The following is a 16,777-nucleotide window of genomic DNA, read 5'->3' as shown; positions in this document are numbered from 1 at the left end:
CAGGCAACATCCGCACTGAGCTGAAGGCTAGAGCTGCCGCTTTCAAGGAGCGGGACACTGATCCGGATGCTTATAAGAAATCCCGCTATGCCCTGAACCATCAAACAGGCAAAGTGTCCATACTGGACCAAGATCAAATCCTAATACACCGGCTCTGACGCTTGTCGGATGTGTCAGGGCTTGCAAACTATCATGGATTAGGAAGGGAAACCCATCCATGAGCAGTGCAGTGACATGTGCCTACCAGATGATCTAAATACCTTCTATGCTCGCTTTGAGGCTAGCAACACTGAACCATGCATGAGAGCACCAGCTGTTTCGGACGACTGTGTGATCACGCGCTCCGTAACCGATATGAGTAAGACCTTTAAACAGGTCAACATTCACAAGGCCGCAGGGCCAGACAAATTACTAGGACGCGTTCTCAGAGCATGCGATGACCAGCTGACAAGCGTCTTCACTGACATTTTCAACATCTCACTGACCCTGTCTGTAATAACTACATGTTTCAAGCAGACCACCATAGTCCCTGTGCCCAAGAACGCCAAAGTCATTTATACAGGTTACCATCGGCCCGTAGCACTTACATCTGTAGCCATGAAATGGTGCACATCAACACCATCATCCGCCCCAACAGATCCACAGATGACACACTCTATTGCACTCCACCCTGCCCTTTCCCACCTTGACAAAAGGAACACCTATGTGAGAATGCTGTTCATTAAGTACAGTCCAGCGTTAACACCATAGTGCCCTCCAAGTTTATCACTAAGCTAAGGAACCTGGGATTAAACACCTCTCTCTACAACTTGATTCTGGACTTCCTGACGGGTTGACCCAAGTGGTGAGGGTAGGCAACAACACATCCGCTACGCTGACCCTCAATATGGGGGCCCCTCAGGAGTGTCTGGTTAGTCCCATCCTGTACTTCCATAACTGTGTGGTGTATGACTCCAACGCCATCATTAAGTTTGCCGAGGACACGATGATGGTAGGCCTCATCGATGACGATGAGACAGCCTAGAGGGAGGATGTCAGCAATCTGGCAGTGTGGTGCCAGGACAACAACCTCTCCCTCAATGTCAGCAACACAAAGGAGCTGATTGTGGAGGGCTGTGTGTACGGCCTAGTACATCACTGGGGCCGAGCTCCCTGCCATCCAGGACCTCTACACCAGGTGGAACCAACAGGACCCTGAACAGCTTCTACCCCCAAGCCATAAGACTGCTAAATAGTTAGTCCGGGTAGTTATTGGTTAACTATCTACATTTACCTTTTTTGCACTAACTCTTTTGACTCATCACATACGCTGCTGTTACCCTTTTATTATCTATCCTGTTGCCTAGCCACTTTATCCCTACCTATATGTACAGTTGAAGTCAGACGTTTACATACACTTAGGTTGGAGTAATTAAAACCCGTTTTTCAACCACTCCACAAATGTCTTGTTAACAAACTATAGTTTTGGCAAGTCGGTTAGGACATCTACTTTGTGCATGACACAATTAATTTTTCCAACAATTGTTTACAGACAGATTATTTCAATTATAATTCACTGTATCGCAATTACAGTGGGTCAGAAGTTTACATACACTAAGTTGACTTTGCCTTTAAACAGCTTGGAAAATTCCAGAAAATTATGTTATGGCTTTAGAAGCTTCTGATAGGCTAATTGACATAATTTGAGTCAATTGGAGGTGTACCTGTGGATGTATTTCAAGGCTTACCTTCAAACTCAGTGCCTCTTTGCTTGACATCATGGGAAAATCAAAAGAAATCAGCCAAGACCTCAGAAAAAAAATTGTAGACCTCCAAGTCTGGTTCATCCTTGGGAGCAATTTCCAAATGCCTGAAAGTATCGCGTTTATCTGTACAAACAATAGTATGCAGGTATTATCACAATGGGTCCACGCAGCCATCATACCTCTCAGGAAGGAGACGAGTTCTGTCTCCTAGACATGAACGTACTTTGGTGCGAAAAGTGCAAATCAATCCCAGAACAACAGCAAAGGACCATGTGAAGATGCTGGAGGAAACCAGTACAAAAGTATCTATATCCACAGTAAAACGAGTCCTATATCGACATAACCTGAAAGACCGCTCAGCAAGGAAGAAGCCAATCCTCCAAAACCGCCATAAAAAGCCAGACTACGGTTTGCAACTACACATGGGGACAAAGATCGTACTTTTTGGAGAAATGTCCTCTGGTCTGATGAAACAAAATAGAACTCTTTGGCCATAATGACCATTGTTATGTTTGGAGAAAAAAGGGGGAGGCAAGCTGAAGAACACCATCCCAACTGTGAAGCACAGGGGTGGCAGCATCATGTTGTGGGGGTGCTTTGCTGCAGGAGGGACTGGTGCACTTCACAAAATAGATGGCATCATGAGGGAGGAAAACCATGTGGATATATTGAAGCAACATCTCAATACATCAGTCAGGAAGTTAAAGCTTGGTTGCAAATGGGTCTTCCAAATGAACAATGACCCCAAGCATACTTCCAAAGTTGTGGCAAAATGGCTTAAGGACAACAAAGTCAAGGTATTGGAGTGGCCATCACAAAGCCCTGACCTCAATCCCATAGAACATTTGTGGGCAGAACTGAAAAAGTGTGTGCGAGCAAGGAGGCCTACAAACCTGACTCAGTTACACCAGCTCTGTCAGGAGGAATGGGCCAAAATTCACCCAACTTAATGTGGGAAGCTTGTGGAAGGCTACCCAAAATGTTTGACCCAAGTTAGGCAATGCTACCAAATACTGTGTCTGTAAACTTCTGACCCACTGGGAATGTGATGAAAGAAATAAAAGCTGAAATAAATTATTCTCTCAACTATTATTCTGACATTTCACATTCTTAAAATAAAGTGGTGATCCTCACTGACCTAAGCCAGGGAAATTTTACTAGGATTAAATGTCAGGAATTGTGAAACTGAGTTTAAATGTAGTTTGCTAAGGTGGATGTAAACTTCCGACTTCAACTGTTCATATCTACCTCAATTACCTCGTACTCCTGCAAACATATCCTGTTGCCTAGCCACTTTATCACTACCTTTATGTGCATGTCTCCCTCAATAACTTAATTCCTCTGCACATCTATCCTGTTGCCTAACCACTTTATCACTAACTATATGTACATAATTACCTCAATTACTTTATTCCTCTGCACATCTATCCTGTTGCCTAACCACTTTATCACTAACTATATGTACAAAATTACTTCAATTACTTTATTCCTCTGCACATCTATCCTGTTGCCTAACCACTTTATCACTAACTATATGTACATATCTACCTCAGTTACTTCGTACCTCTGCACATCGCCTCAGTACTAGTACCCAGTGTATAAAGCCAAGTTATCGTTACTCATTGTGTATTTATTCCTTGTTATTATTTTTCTATTTCCCTTTTATTTCCCCTCTGCATTGTTGGGAAGGGTCCGTAAGTAAGCATTTCACTGTTAGTCTACAACTGATATTTTTCTATTGGATGTATTTTTTTTCTACCTTTTTATTTAATCTTTATTTAACTAGGATTTGACTAGATCTGTATACTGCATGTGCGTGGATTGTAAGCATGTATCACCATTGTAGAGCTATGGTGTGGGGTGCAGTTGGACTTGATGCATTATTGATTTATTGAGGCGTTTTGCAGGTTGCCCCTCTGGTTCATCTCACTACTCTCTGCTCCACACCAACACGCTTGTGCCCGCCGGCCACGCCACACACAGTCAGGCTTTAAATATTTCATAACCCAGTTTTCATTAATATAATCACACACAGTCAGGCTTTAAATATTTCATAACCCCGTTTTCATTAATATAATGGAAATTATCCAAGACACTAAATCTAATTATCAGGTGTGAAGTTCACTCACCAATCCCCTCCCTCCCTCCACCTCTCCTTAGCCCACACACATAGTAAAACGTAAGCTCTACATAATCCTCCACTCCCCACTTCTACCTTCGCTCTCCCCGTGCTCCTAATTTTCTCTACCTTTTGATGTGCTTATAGTCCTCCCCTCTCTATTGTCTCCCTCTCCTAGTCTCTCTGGCCAGCTCTCTCTCCTTCCTTTCTCTCTCTCTCTGTCCTCCACCTCTCAGTTAGGAGGATGTCTCTTTTGCCCAGGCTGTGGGGATTAACTCTGTTGAACCTGGAGATAATGGGACTGCCTCGATGGAGAGTGGAAGGACGGGAGAGGCCTGAGGGTAGATAAGAAGTGGAGATGACAGGAAAGGCGATGAGAAGAAAAGAAAGGACTGGATTGGTGAGAGGAAGGCAGAGAGGAGAAAGGAAGAGGGGACAGGAGTGGTGAGTTATAGTGGGGTGAAGGAGATGATGGGAAGGTGAAGGGTGTGCCGGAGGAGGATGGATGAGGGGTGAAAAGGAGTAAAGCCCAAGTCTGGTCCTCTGCCTTATTAAAGCCCCTGGTGACCGGCTTAGCAACAAACAGCTGTGCATTTAATTAGGCCTGTCTGGTACTGAACGAAAACACACACACAAAGTTGCTTGGGTGGGGGATATGTAAAGGACTACCCCTGCTTTGAGGGTTACTGGAACAATGGCTAGAAATAGCCAATCAAGCATAGAGATGGTATCTGTTCTTCTGCCTGATTTTTCTAACCCATTTCCAATTTACTTCCTGACTTGGCTGAACAGAAACAGAATTGACCCCGACCCTAGCTAGCAGACGTGGCTACTGTATCTATAGCAGTCAGAGAATGAGGTTTCTAGTATTCACTGTGCACTGCTCTGCTCTCCATGTGGTTTGTCAGTTGGGGATTAGCTCCTATCACTTCTGAGACATCTTGCTCCGTCTGCTCTTCTCCTCTGTCAGTCTTGCTCCTTCCTGCTCAGTTTCTCTCGCTCTCTCTTGGTCTCAAATGCGCACACGCAAACATATTCAACTATTTCCTCACAGAAATAGCTATTTTTGGCTATAGGATGGGTATCACTGCTACGACACAAAGGAAAGGATATTTACACAGCTCCATATCTCCCTAACCCTCAGTCTGTCTCCCCTGTAGAGCATCAGAATTATCTCCAATACCAGCATCCACGCCACATCATAATTCTATGTATACAATAGATAGAACTGTCGTGTTCAATTGGACCACTGTGCTGAAGGGGAAAAAGTGGTCTACGTGCAAGACTTTTGAGGTCCTGTAGCTCCAATGTCAGAACTCCTCAGTGTCATTGTGGTCCATCGTGTTAATGATGCAGTGTTATTCATCTCCCAGCCTAAGAAGTTATTCCTACATAAATTGTTTTCTGTGCCCCCGGCAGTGTTTAAATCCCTGTTTAGAGGTGTGGGGCAGGTTTTTAAACATTTACATTAAACCATCCCGCAAGGTGTCTGCCACGTTGTTGCCCACCAGTGAAGCATGTACACACAGTGCGTACAGTACATCTGAACCCAGTTTTTGTCTCTTCTAGACAGGAGTCTGGACATGAACAAGGTGTACCTGTGATTGTGTTAAGAGGCTTTTCTCTCTGACCAGCCTCAGACAGTCCAGCTTCAGACCATCAGATGATGGACCCACAGCTAGCACAACACTGACGTGTGTGTGTGTGTGTCTATCCTAGTGTACTGTTGAAGACAACAGTGGTATGGTCTGAGAAAGAGAGCCAGAGACGTGTGTTTTCTATTTAGTTCTCTGGCAATACTGAGAGCTCCTTCCTTTGTCTGTGACTGCAGGTGTGTGTATTATTTGATGTACCAGGAGCTCTATCTAGCTCTATATACAGTCGTGGCCAAAAGTTTTGAGAATGACACAAATATACATTTTCACAAAGTCTGCTGCCTCAGTTTGTATGATGGCAATTTGAATATACTCCAGAATGTTATGAAGAGTGATCAGATGAATTGCAATTAATTGCAAAGTCCCTCTTTGCCATGCAAATGAACTGAATCCCCCCCAAACAATTCCACTGCATTTCAGCCCTGCCACAAAAGGACCAGATGACATCATGTCAGTGATTCTCTCGTTTAACACAGGTGTGAGTGTTGACGAGGACAAAGCTGGAGATCACTCTGTCATGCTGATTGAGTTCGAATAAGACTGGAAGCTTCAAAAGGAGGGTGGTGCTTGGAATCATTGTTGTTCCTCTGTCAACCACGGTTACCTGCAAGGAAACACATGCCGTCATCAGGGCGCCCAAGAAATTCCAGCAAGCGCCAGGACCGTCTCCTAAAGTTGATTCAGCTGCGGGATCGGGGCACCACCAGTACAGAGCTTGCGCAGGAATGGCAGCAGGCAGGTGTGAGTGCATCTGCACGCACAGTGAGGCGAAGACTTTTGGAGGATGGCCTGGTGTCAAGAAGGGCAGCAAAGAAGCCACTTCTCTCCAGGAAAAACATCAGAGACAGACTGATATTCTGCAAAAGGTACAGGGATTGGACTGCTGAGGACTGCGGTAAAGTCATTTTCTCTTATGAATCCCCTTTCTGATTGTTTGGGGCATCCGGAAAAAAGCTTGTCCGGAGAAGACAAGGTGAGTGCTACCATTTAGTCCTGTGCCATGCCAACAGTAAAGCATCCTGAGACCATTCATGTGTGGGGTTGCTTCTCAGCCAAGGGAGTGGGCTCACTCACAATTTTAACCTAAGAACACAGCCATGAATAAAGAATGGTAGCAACACATCCTCCGAGAGCAACTTCTCCCAACCATCCAGGAACAGTTTGGTGACAAACAAGGCCTTTTCCAGCATGATGAAGCACCTTGCCATAAGGCGAAAGTGATAACTAAGTGGCTCTGGGAACAAAACATCGATATTTTGGGTCCATGGCCAGGAAACTCCCCAGACCTGAATCCCATTGAGAACTTGTGGTCAATCCTCAAGAGGCGGGTGGACAAACAAAAACCCACAAATTCTGACAAACTCCAAGCATTGATTATGCAAGAATGGGCTACCATGAGTCAGGATGTGGCCCAGAAGTTAATTGACAGCATGCCAGGGCGGATTGCAGAGGTCTTGAAAAAGAAGGGTCAACACTGCAAATATTGACTCTTTGCATCAACTTCATGTAATTGTCAATAAAAGCCTTTGACACTTATGAAATGCTTGTAATTATACTTCAGTATTCCATAGTAACATCAGACAAAAATATCTAAAGACACTGAAGCAGCGAACTTTTTGTGGAAATGAATATTTGTGTCATTCTCAACTTTTGGCCACGACTGTACATATTACCTCGACTAACCGGTGCCCCCGCACATTGACTCTGTACTGGTACCCCCCTGTATATAGTCTCGCTATTGTTATTTTATTGCTGCTCTTTAATTACTTGTTACTTTTATTTCTTATTCATATTTTTTTATTTATTTAACTGCATTGTTGGTTAGGGGCTCGTAAGTAAGCATTTCACTGTAAGGTCTACACCTGTTGTATTCGGTGCATGTGACTAATAAGATTTGATTTATGAAAACCTGCTCCAGAGCACTCAGGACCTTAGACTGGGGTGAAAGTTCACCTTTTAACAGGACCCTAAGCATACAGCCAAGACATCGCAGGAGTGGCTTCGGGACAAGTCTCTGAATATCCTTGAGTGGCCCAGCCAGAGCCCGGACTTGAACCCGGCCCAACATCTCTGGAGAGACCTGAAAATAGCTGAAAATAGCTCCCCATCCAACCTGACAGAGCTTGAGAGGATCTGCAGAGAAGAATGGGAGAAACTTCCCAAATACAGGTGTGCCATGCTTGTAGCGTCTTACCCAAGAAGACTCGATTCTATAATCTCTGCCTGTCACGGCTGTCGAAAGGAGCAGACCAAAGTGCAGCGTGGTTGTTGTTCCACATTTTATTTAATCCGTGAAACTTTGCAATACATAAATAACTGAAATTGACAAAACAACAAACCGTGACACAGAGAGAAACAAACACTACTCAAAATATAATAACCCACAAAACCCAGGAAGAAAAACACCTACTTAAATATGATCTCCAATTAGAGACCACAAGGACCAGCTGCCTCCAATTGGAGATCAACCAAAAAAACAACAACATAGAAATAGAAAATCTAGAACTTAAACATAGAAATACAAAACATAGAAAAACACAAAACACCCCCTGTCACGCCCTGACCTACTCTACCATAGAAATAACCTCTTACTATGGTCAGGACATGACACTGTCAAAGGTGCTTCAACAAAGTACTGAGTAAAGGGTCTGAATACTTATGTAAATGTGATATTTCCATTTTTTTATTTGTTATACATTTGCACAAATTTCTAAAAAACCCTTTTTGCTTTTTCATTATGGGGCATATTGTGTAGATTGTGGGGGAAAAATAATAATTGTAGAATAAGGCTGTAACGTAACAATGTGGAAAAAGTCAAGGGGTGTGAATACTTTCCGAAGGCATTGTATACACCCGCCCCTCATACAGCCTCCTCCTAACTCTAACATACAAAACACATAGACACATACACCAGCCCCTCCTAATCGTATCTAACCCTAACATCCACAACACAAACATAGACCCAGTACTGTGTATACACACCAAACCCATAACCCGCTAATACTCCGACAGCCCGGTCCTGACCTGCTAATTCACTGACCCACCACCATGTCAACATCCTCTAATAATACCTGACCAACTGCAATTCTTTAGCAGCCATTCTAATTGTTCATGCTCTTCTAGCATAGCGCATCTCTCCTCACGCTCCTGATAGCTCAGCATTTAACACCATAGTACTCTCCAAACACGTCATTAAGCTCGAGACCCTGGGTCTCGACCCCACCCTCTGCAACTGGGTCCTGGACTTCCTGACGGGCCGCCCCCAGGTGGTGAGCGTAGGTAACAACATCTCCACCCCGCTGATCCTCAACACTGGGGCCCCACAAGGATGCGTTCTCAGCCCTCTCCTGTACTCCCTGTTCACCCATGACTGCGTGGCCATGCACGCCTCCAAATCAGTCATCAAGTTTGCAGACGACACTATAGTGGTAGGCTTGATTACCAACAACGACGAGACGGCCTACAGGGAGGGGTGAGGGCCCTCGGAGTGTGGTGTCAGGAAAATAACCTCACGCTCAATGTCAACAAAACAAAGGAGATGATCGTGGACTTCAGGAAACAGCAGAGGGAGCAGCCCCCTATCCACATCGACGGGACAGTAGTGGAGAAGGTGGAAAGTTTTAAGTTCCTCGGCGTACACACCACGGACAAACTGAAATGCTCCACCCACACAGACAGCGTGGTGAAGAAGACGCAGCAGCACCTCTTCAACCTCAGGAGGCTGAAGAAATTTGGCTTGTCACCAAAAACACTCACAAACTTTTACAGATGCACAATCGAGAGCATCCTGTCGGGCTGTATCACCGCCTGGTACGGCAACTGCTCCGCCCACAAATGTAAGGCTCTCCAGAGGGTAGTGAGGTCTGCACAACGCATCACCGGGGGCGAACTACCTGCCCTCCAGTACACCTACACCACCCGATGTCACAGGAAGGCCAAAAAGATCATCAAGGACAACAACCACCCGAGCCACTGCCTGTTCACCCCGCTATCATCCAGAAGGCGAGGTCAGTACAGGTGCATCAAAGCTTGTAATTTACCCCCTTTTCCTCCACAATTTTGTGATATCCAATTGCGTTCTTGTCTCATCGTTGCAACTCCCCAACGGGCTCGGGAGAGGCGAAGGTCGAGTCATGCTTCCGCTGAAACATGACCCACCAAATCTTGCTTCTTAACACCCGCCCGCTTAAAGCGGAAGCCAGCCGCACCAATGTGTCGGAGGGAACATGGTGCAACTGACATCCGAATTCAGCATGCAGGCGCCCAGTCTGCCACAAGGAGTCGCTAGAGTATGATAGATCCTCTCCTCGTGCACGCTCCTGATAGACTGCTGCGCCACTCGGAAGCCCCAAAAAGATCTAAGGCACTGCATCTCAGTGATAGAGGCGTCGCTACAGACCCTGGTTCAATTCCAGGCTCTATCACAACCGGCCGTGCTTGGGAGTCCCATAGAGCGACGCATAATTGACCCAGCGTCGTCTGGGTTAGGCCATCATTGTAAATAAGAATTTGTTCTTAAAAATCCTCTCTCCTCATGCATGCTCCTGATAGATCCTCTTTCCAAGTGCACACTCCTGATAGATCCTCTCTCCTCGTGCACACTCATGAGGCCCATCCTCTGCTTGTGCACACTGCTCTAAATGTGTGCATGCTCTTCAAGCACCTATTTCTGCATGTACACTCTTCTCACTGCTAGTGCATTGTCCCCGGCTTCCTCTCTGTTGGTGCTACTGTCCAGTACTGTACTGTATATCCCCAGGCAAGTGCTGTCAGCTGAGTCAGCTAACTATGCACTGGGATATAGACTCCCTCTGTCACACTTCTTATTGCTAGAGGCCAGCCTCTTCTCCTCTTCTCTCCATGCCAGCCTCTCCTCCTCTTTTCTCCATGCCAGCCTCTCTTCCTCATTGGGGTTTTATCAGGACACAGCTACCTGCCTTGCTGCTCAGTATTTTACTGTTGGCTGGCTGATACTGTACGTCTGGCTGGGCCTGACTTGCTGCAGTCACACACACTGGAGCAAGGGAAGTTATTACACAATGACTGGAAGGGAGATAGATGGCCACATACTTGGACTGAAGCTACAAATGACCCATATAGTTTTGATGGGCTAAATGTGTCTTGATGTTTGGGTACGAGACTTGTTGCAGTTGTTCTGAGACCTCTGTGTTCCGTAGGTGGGATTAAGATAGCGTATGTTTTCATTAATGGGTAAAAGGTTGTATGACTTTTATCTGAGGCGATAACATACTTATGATGTCCTGGATTGCATTTGATTGTTTATTGCCCCTGGTGCAAATCTGTAACACTTAGTTTCTTCCCTTTTCCATCTCCGTCTTTGGTCCACCTCTCAGCTCCTAGAACAGAACGACACTTGTTAACTGTGAGATGTATTTTTATCAATCATCGAACATTCCGGAATGTTCCATCTTTCTGTGTTCTGGAGTGGAATGCCCTTGCTAACTGAACTACCCTCCACGGTCCAAACATCCATGTTATGTCATATTGTGTTTGTCTGTTTTAAAAATGACAATGAATAATATTTAATATTTAATTCACTCCTGAAGTTATTCAGGCATAGAGGATTTACTTTTTAAAGCGGTGAATAATTCAAACCCATGGATTTCTGTTTCTGTACAAGTAATGTTTACTCATTCATGCACTAAATGGCACAGACAAATGGCTGCTGCTGCTATTCTGGTGCCAAATCACTGCTATCGGTGAAGCTCAGAGACTTTCCCTCAGGGAAGAGAGGAGGGAGAGAGAGAAAGAGGGGATCATTTAAACAGAGCAAGTGTGACTCACGTTGGTTCTGGCCCGGAGAACTTTCTGGCTTCTTTTGGGTCATATGAGCTGTATCGTGTGAATTGGACAGGAGTTGATGTTTGTTATTGTGTTTTCGTCTTCATGTTTGTGGCACAGCCCTCTTGGCTACATCGTTGCTCAACTTAAAGGGGTAGTTGACCCAAATTAGGAAATGACAATGTGTGTGTGCATATGCAATGTGTGTGTGTAGATGTCCTACAAGAGGATAGGGATATTTATAGAAGAATGATAAGCAGTGGACCACACACACTCTCCCTCACGTCTTCAGCAGAAGACTGCCCCCTCAACACAGTCTGATTTAAATCCAACATCCATGTGAACACACATTAGGCTATACAGTGGGGGGAAAAAGTATTTGATCCCCTGCTGATTTTGTACCTTTGCCCACTTACAAAGAAATGATCAGTCTATAATTTTAATAGTAGGTTTATTTGAACAGTGAGAGACAGAATAACAACAAAAAAATCCAGAAAAACGCATGTCAAAAATTGTATAAAATTATTTGCATTTTAATGAGGGAAATAAGTATTTGACCCCTCTGCAAAACATGACTTAGTACTTGGTGGCAAAACCCTTGTTGGCAATCAGAGGTCAGACGTTTCTTGTAGTTGGCCACCAGGTTTACACACATCTCAGGAGGGATTTTGTCCCACTCCTCTTTGTAGATCTTCTCCAAGTCATTAAGGTTTCGAGGCTGACGTTTGGCAACTCGAACCTTCAGCTCCCTCCACAGATTTTCTATGGGATTAAGGTCTAGAGACTGGCTAGGCCACTCCAGGACCTTAATGTGCTTCTTCTTGAGCCACTCCTTTGTTGCCTTGGTCGTGTGTTTTGGGTCATTGTCATGCTGGAATACCCATCCAATACCCATTTCCAATACCCTGGCTGAGGGAAGGAGGTTCTCACCCAAGATTTAACGGTACATGGCCCCGTCCATCGTCCCTTTGATGCAGTGAAGTTGTCCTGTCCCCTTAGCAGAAAAACACCCCCAAAGCATAATGTTTCCACCTCCATGTTTGACGTTGGAGATGGTGTTCTTGGGGTCATAGGCAGCATTCCTCCTCCTCCAAACATGGCGAGTTGAGTTGATGTCAAATAGCTCCATTTTGGTCTCATCTGACCACAACACTTTCACCAGTTGTCCTCTGAGTCATTCAGATGTTCATTGGCAAACTTCAGATGGGCATGTATATGTATTTTTGAGCAGGGGGACCTTGCGGGCGCTGCAGGATTTCAGTCCTTCACGGCGTAGTGTGTTACCAATTATTTTTTTGGTGACTATGGTCCCAGCTGCCTTGTGATCATTGACAAGATCCTCCCGTGTAGTTCTGGGCTGATTCCTCACCGTTCTCATGATCATTGCAACTCCACGAGGTGAGATCTTGCATGGATCCCCAGGCCGAGGGATATTGACAGTTCTTTTGTGTTTCTTCCATTTGCGAATAATCGCACCAAATGTTGTCACCTTCTCACCAAGCTGGTTGGCGATGGTCTTGTAGCCCATTCCAGCCTTGTGTAGGTCTACAATCTTGTCCCTGACATCCTTGGAGAGCTCTTTGGTCTTGGCCATGGTGGACAGTTTGGAATCTGATTGATTGATTGCTTCTGTGGACATGTGTCTTTTTTACAGGTAACAAGCTGCGGTTCGGAGCACTCCCTTTAAGAGTGTGCTCCTAATCTCAGCTCGTTACCTGTATAAAAGACACCTGGGATCCAGAAATCTTTCTGATTGAGAGGGGGTCAAATACTTATTTCCCTCATTAAAATGCAAATCAATTTATAACATTTCTAACATGTGTTTTTCTGGATATTTTTGTTGTTATTCTGTCTGTCACTGTTCAAATAAACCTACCATTAAAATTATAGACTGATCCTTTCTTTGTCAGTGGGCAAACGTACAAAATCAGCAGGGGATCAAATACTTTTTTCCCCCACTGTAGCTCCTGGCTCTCTCTCTCTAATTCCCATGCAGTGGTGTGTCTATCAGTGTACTGGGTTCAGTCGTGGCTGCTGTATACATTGACAACATGTGTTCTCTTCTCTCCAGCTGTGAGATAAAGAGGACGGGGTGCAGCTGAGTAGACTGGTAGAGGGAGGAGCAGCCTGCCACGTGGGCTTTGTGAAGCATATAAACGTATCTTTGGGGACGTTAACATGTTTGTCTGTGTATAGATCAATGTGCGTGTCACCACCATGGATGCAGAGCTGGAGTTTGCCATCCAGCCCAACACCACCGGCAAACAGCTCTTTGACCAGGTAAGCATGGTTTTATTTCAGCTCTCACGCTCACTCACTCACAAACAGACTAGCTTAATGACCAGATAAGCATGGGGTTAACGTACAACAAAAACACACTACTGAGTGTCAACAAGGCTGGGAGCTGGACTGGTCTAGTTAAGAGCCTGGTGTGTGTGTGAAATATATATTACAGTTGAAGTCGGAAGTTTAAATACACCTTAGCCAAATACATTTAAACTCAGTTTTTCACAATTCTTGACATTTAATCCTAGTAAAAATTCTGTCTTAGGTAAGTTAGGATCACCACTTTATTTTGTGAATGTCAGAATAATAGTAGAGAGATTTATTTCAGCTTTTATTTCTTTCATCACATTCCCAGTGGGTCAGAAGTTTACATACACTCAATTAGTATTTGGTAGCATTGCCTTTAAATTGTTTAACTTCCACAACCTTCCCATAAAAAGTTGGATGAATTTTGGCCCATTCCTCCTGACAGAGCTGGTCAGGTTTGTAGGCCTCCTTGCTCGCACACGCTTTTTCAGTTCTTTCAATAAATGTTCTATAGGATTGAGGTCAGGGCTTTGTGATGGCCACTCCAATACCTTGACTTTGTTGTCCTTAAGCCATTTTGCCACAACTTTGGAAGTATGCTTGGGGTCATTGTCCATTTGGAAGACCCATTTGCGACCAAGCTTTAACTTCCTGATTGATGTCTTGAGATGTTGCTTCAATATATCCACATAATTTTCCCCCCTCATGATGCCATCTATTTTGTGAAGTGCACCAGTCCCTCCTGCAGCAAAGCACCCCCACAACATGATGCTGCCACCCCCGTGCTTCACGGTTTGGATGGTGTTATTTGGCTTGCAAGCCTCCACTTTTTTCCTTCAAACATAACGATGGTCATTATGGCCAAACAGTTCTATTTTTGTTTCATCAGATCAGAGGACATTTCTCCAAAAAGTACGATATTTGTCCTCTCATGTGCGGTTGCAAACCGTAGTCTGGAGTTTTTATGCCGGTTTTGGAGCATTGGCTTCTTCCTTGCTGTGAGGCCTTTCAGGTTATATCGATATAGGACTCGTTTTACTGTGGATATAGATACTATTGTACCGGTTTCCTCCAGCATCTTCACAAGGTCCTTTGCTGTTGTTCTGGGATTGATTTGCACTTTTCGCACCAAAGTACGTTCATCTCTAGGAGACAGAACGCGTCTCCTTCCTGAGCGGTATGATGACTGCGTGGTCCCATGGTGTGTATACTTGCATACTATTGTTTGTACAGATGAATGTGGTACCTTCAGGCATTTGGAAATTGCTCCCAAGGATGAACCAGACTTGTGGAGGTCTACAATTTTTATTTTTTTGGTCCTGGCTGATTTCTTTAGATTTTCCCATGATGTCAAGCAAAGATTGTCTGACAATTCTCCCCAATGCGACTAGTTAATTCTGTAGTGTTGGAAGGGAGCCCAGCTCTGACTCAACAGGAGTCCTCTTCTGTTGACTGGACTCTGCTGGTTCCCCTCACAGCTCATCAGAGTGTGTGCGCCACTCAGTCATTGGACTCCATTGACCTGAACTTACACTCTCACATGCACACTCGGTCATGCTCACTACAACATGCACACACACACACACACACACACACACACACACACACACACACACACACACACACACACACACACACACACACACACACACACACACACACACACACACACTTGTTTAACAATTTATAACCATTCAAAACCCTTTTTTCCCTAAACCTAATTCTAACACCAATTCTACCTTAACCTAAACCCCCTAGAAATAGCATTTGACCAACTGGTAACATTTTGTGTTTTGTTTACTATTCTTGTGGGGACTCTGGTCCCCACAGGTATAGTTAAACACCTCCACCAACTGCTGTTCGCTGCTGATGGAGCACATTGGGCCTGCTTCAGTCAGTGTTGGACAGCTGGTTTCCATGGTGACTGACACATACACAGAGAGGCATAGAGATCCGGTGAGTCAGGCTTTCTGTCTGTCAGAGCCTCAGTGTGTGTTATAAATACAAAGACAGGAGCAGTGTGTGCATGTGTGCTTAGATACGGACGCCACCTGACGTCAGACTAGGATCAACAGTTGGCCCAGTGTAGATGCTCTTTTTGAGAGCGAGTATGTCCGCAGAGTGCAACGGAGTGGCTTGTGTGTGTGTGTGTGTGTGTGTGTGTGTGTGTGTGTGTGTGTGTGTGTGTGTGTGTGTGTGTGTGTGTGTGTGTGTGTGTGTGTGTGTGTGTGTGTGTGTGTGTGTGTGTGTGTGTGTGTGTGTGTGTATTTGCATTTCTGAATTATAGTAAGATGAGCACAATAAAGAAGACTCATTTGATAATTTCATGACATCAATGAAAACATATTTAATCGAATATGACTTGTTTTTCCTAAAGCACAAAAATAGGCATTATGGTGATATGCATCAATATTATTACTCACATAGCTACTTCACATACTCATCCACTTCTGCTATTTATGATCCATTTGTTGAGAGAGTGCTTTCGGAAGGTATTCAGACCCCTTGACTTTTCACATTTTGTTACATTCCAGTCTTATTCTAAAATGGATTAAATAAAAACAATTCTTCATCAATCTACACACAATACCCCATAATGACAAAGCGGAAACAGGTTTTTAGAAATGTTTGCAAATGTATTAAAACAAAACTTTTACATAAGTATTCAGACCCTTTGCTATGCGACTCGAAATTGAGCTCAGGTGCATCCTGTTTCCATTGATCATCCTTGAGATGTTTCTACAACTTGATTGGAGTCCACCTGTGGTAAATTCAATTGATTTGACATGATTTGGAAAGGCACACACCTGTCTATATAAGGTCCAACAGTTGACAGTGCATGTCAGGGCAAAAACCAAGCCATGAGGTAGAAGGAATGGTCCGTGTAACTCCGAGACAGGATTGTGTCGAGGCACAGATCTGGTGAAGAGTACCAAAACAGTTCTGCAGCATTAAAGGTCCCCAGGATCAGCAGAGGGAGCACGCCCCTATCCACATCGATGGAACCACAGTGGAGTTTCAAGTTCCTCTGCATACACATCACTGACAAACTGAAATGGTCCACCCACACAGACAGTGTGGTGAAGAAGGTGCAACAGCGCCTCTTCAACCTCAGGAGGCTGAATAAATTTGGCTTGGCCCCT

General features: G+C 44.6%; 1 protein-coding gene across 3 annotated transcripts in view; it reads left to right on the top strand.

The window, feature by feature from the left end:
- The window catches only part of LOC106582091 (radixin), a 32,077-nt gene that overhangs the window by 4,785 nt on the left and 10,515 nt on the right, over window positions 1-16,777 (top strand). For 2 of the 3 annotated variants that reach the window (XM_014164828.2, XM_014164827.2), the window contains exon 3: window positions 13,518-13,601. In XM_014164828.2, coding sequence (XP_014020303.1) covers window positions 13,518-13,601 — 84 coding nt within the window. Of the gene's footprint in view, window positions 1-13,517; window positions 13,602-16,777 lie in introns of those variants that run through there. The other variant, XM_014164829.2, reaches the window with a different exon arrangement.

This window comes from Salmo salar, chromosome ssa21, assembly GCF_905237065.1.
Source record: "Salmo salar chromosome ssa21, Ssal_v3.1, whole genome shotgun sequence".
Lineage (NCBI taxonomy): Eukaryota > Metazoa > Chordata > Actinopteri > Salmoniformes > Salmonidae > Salmo > Salmo salar.
This window is presented reverse-complemented; position numbering and strand designations above follow the sequence as displayed.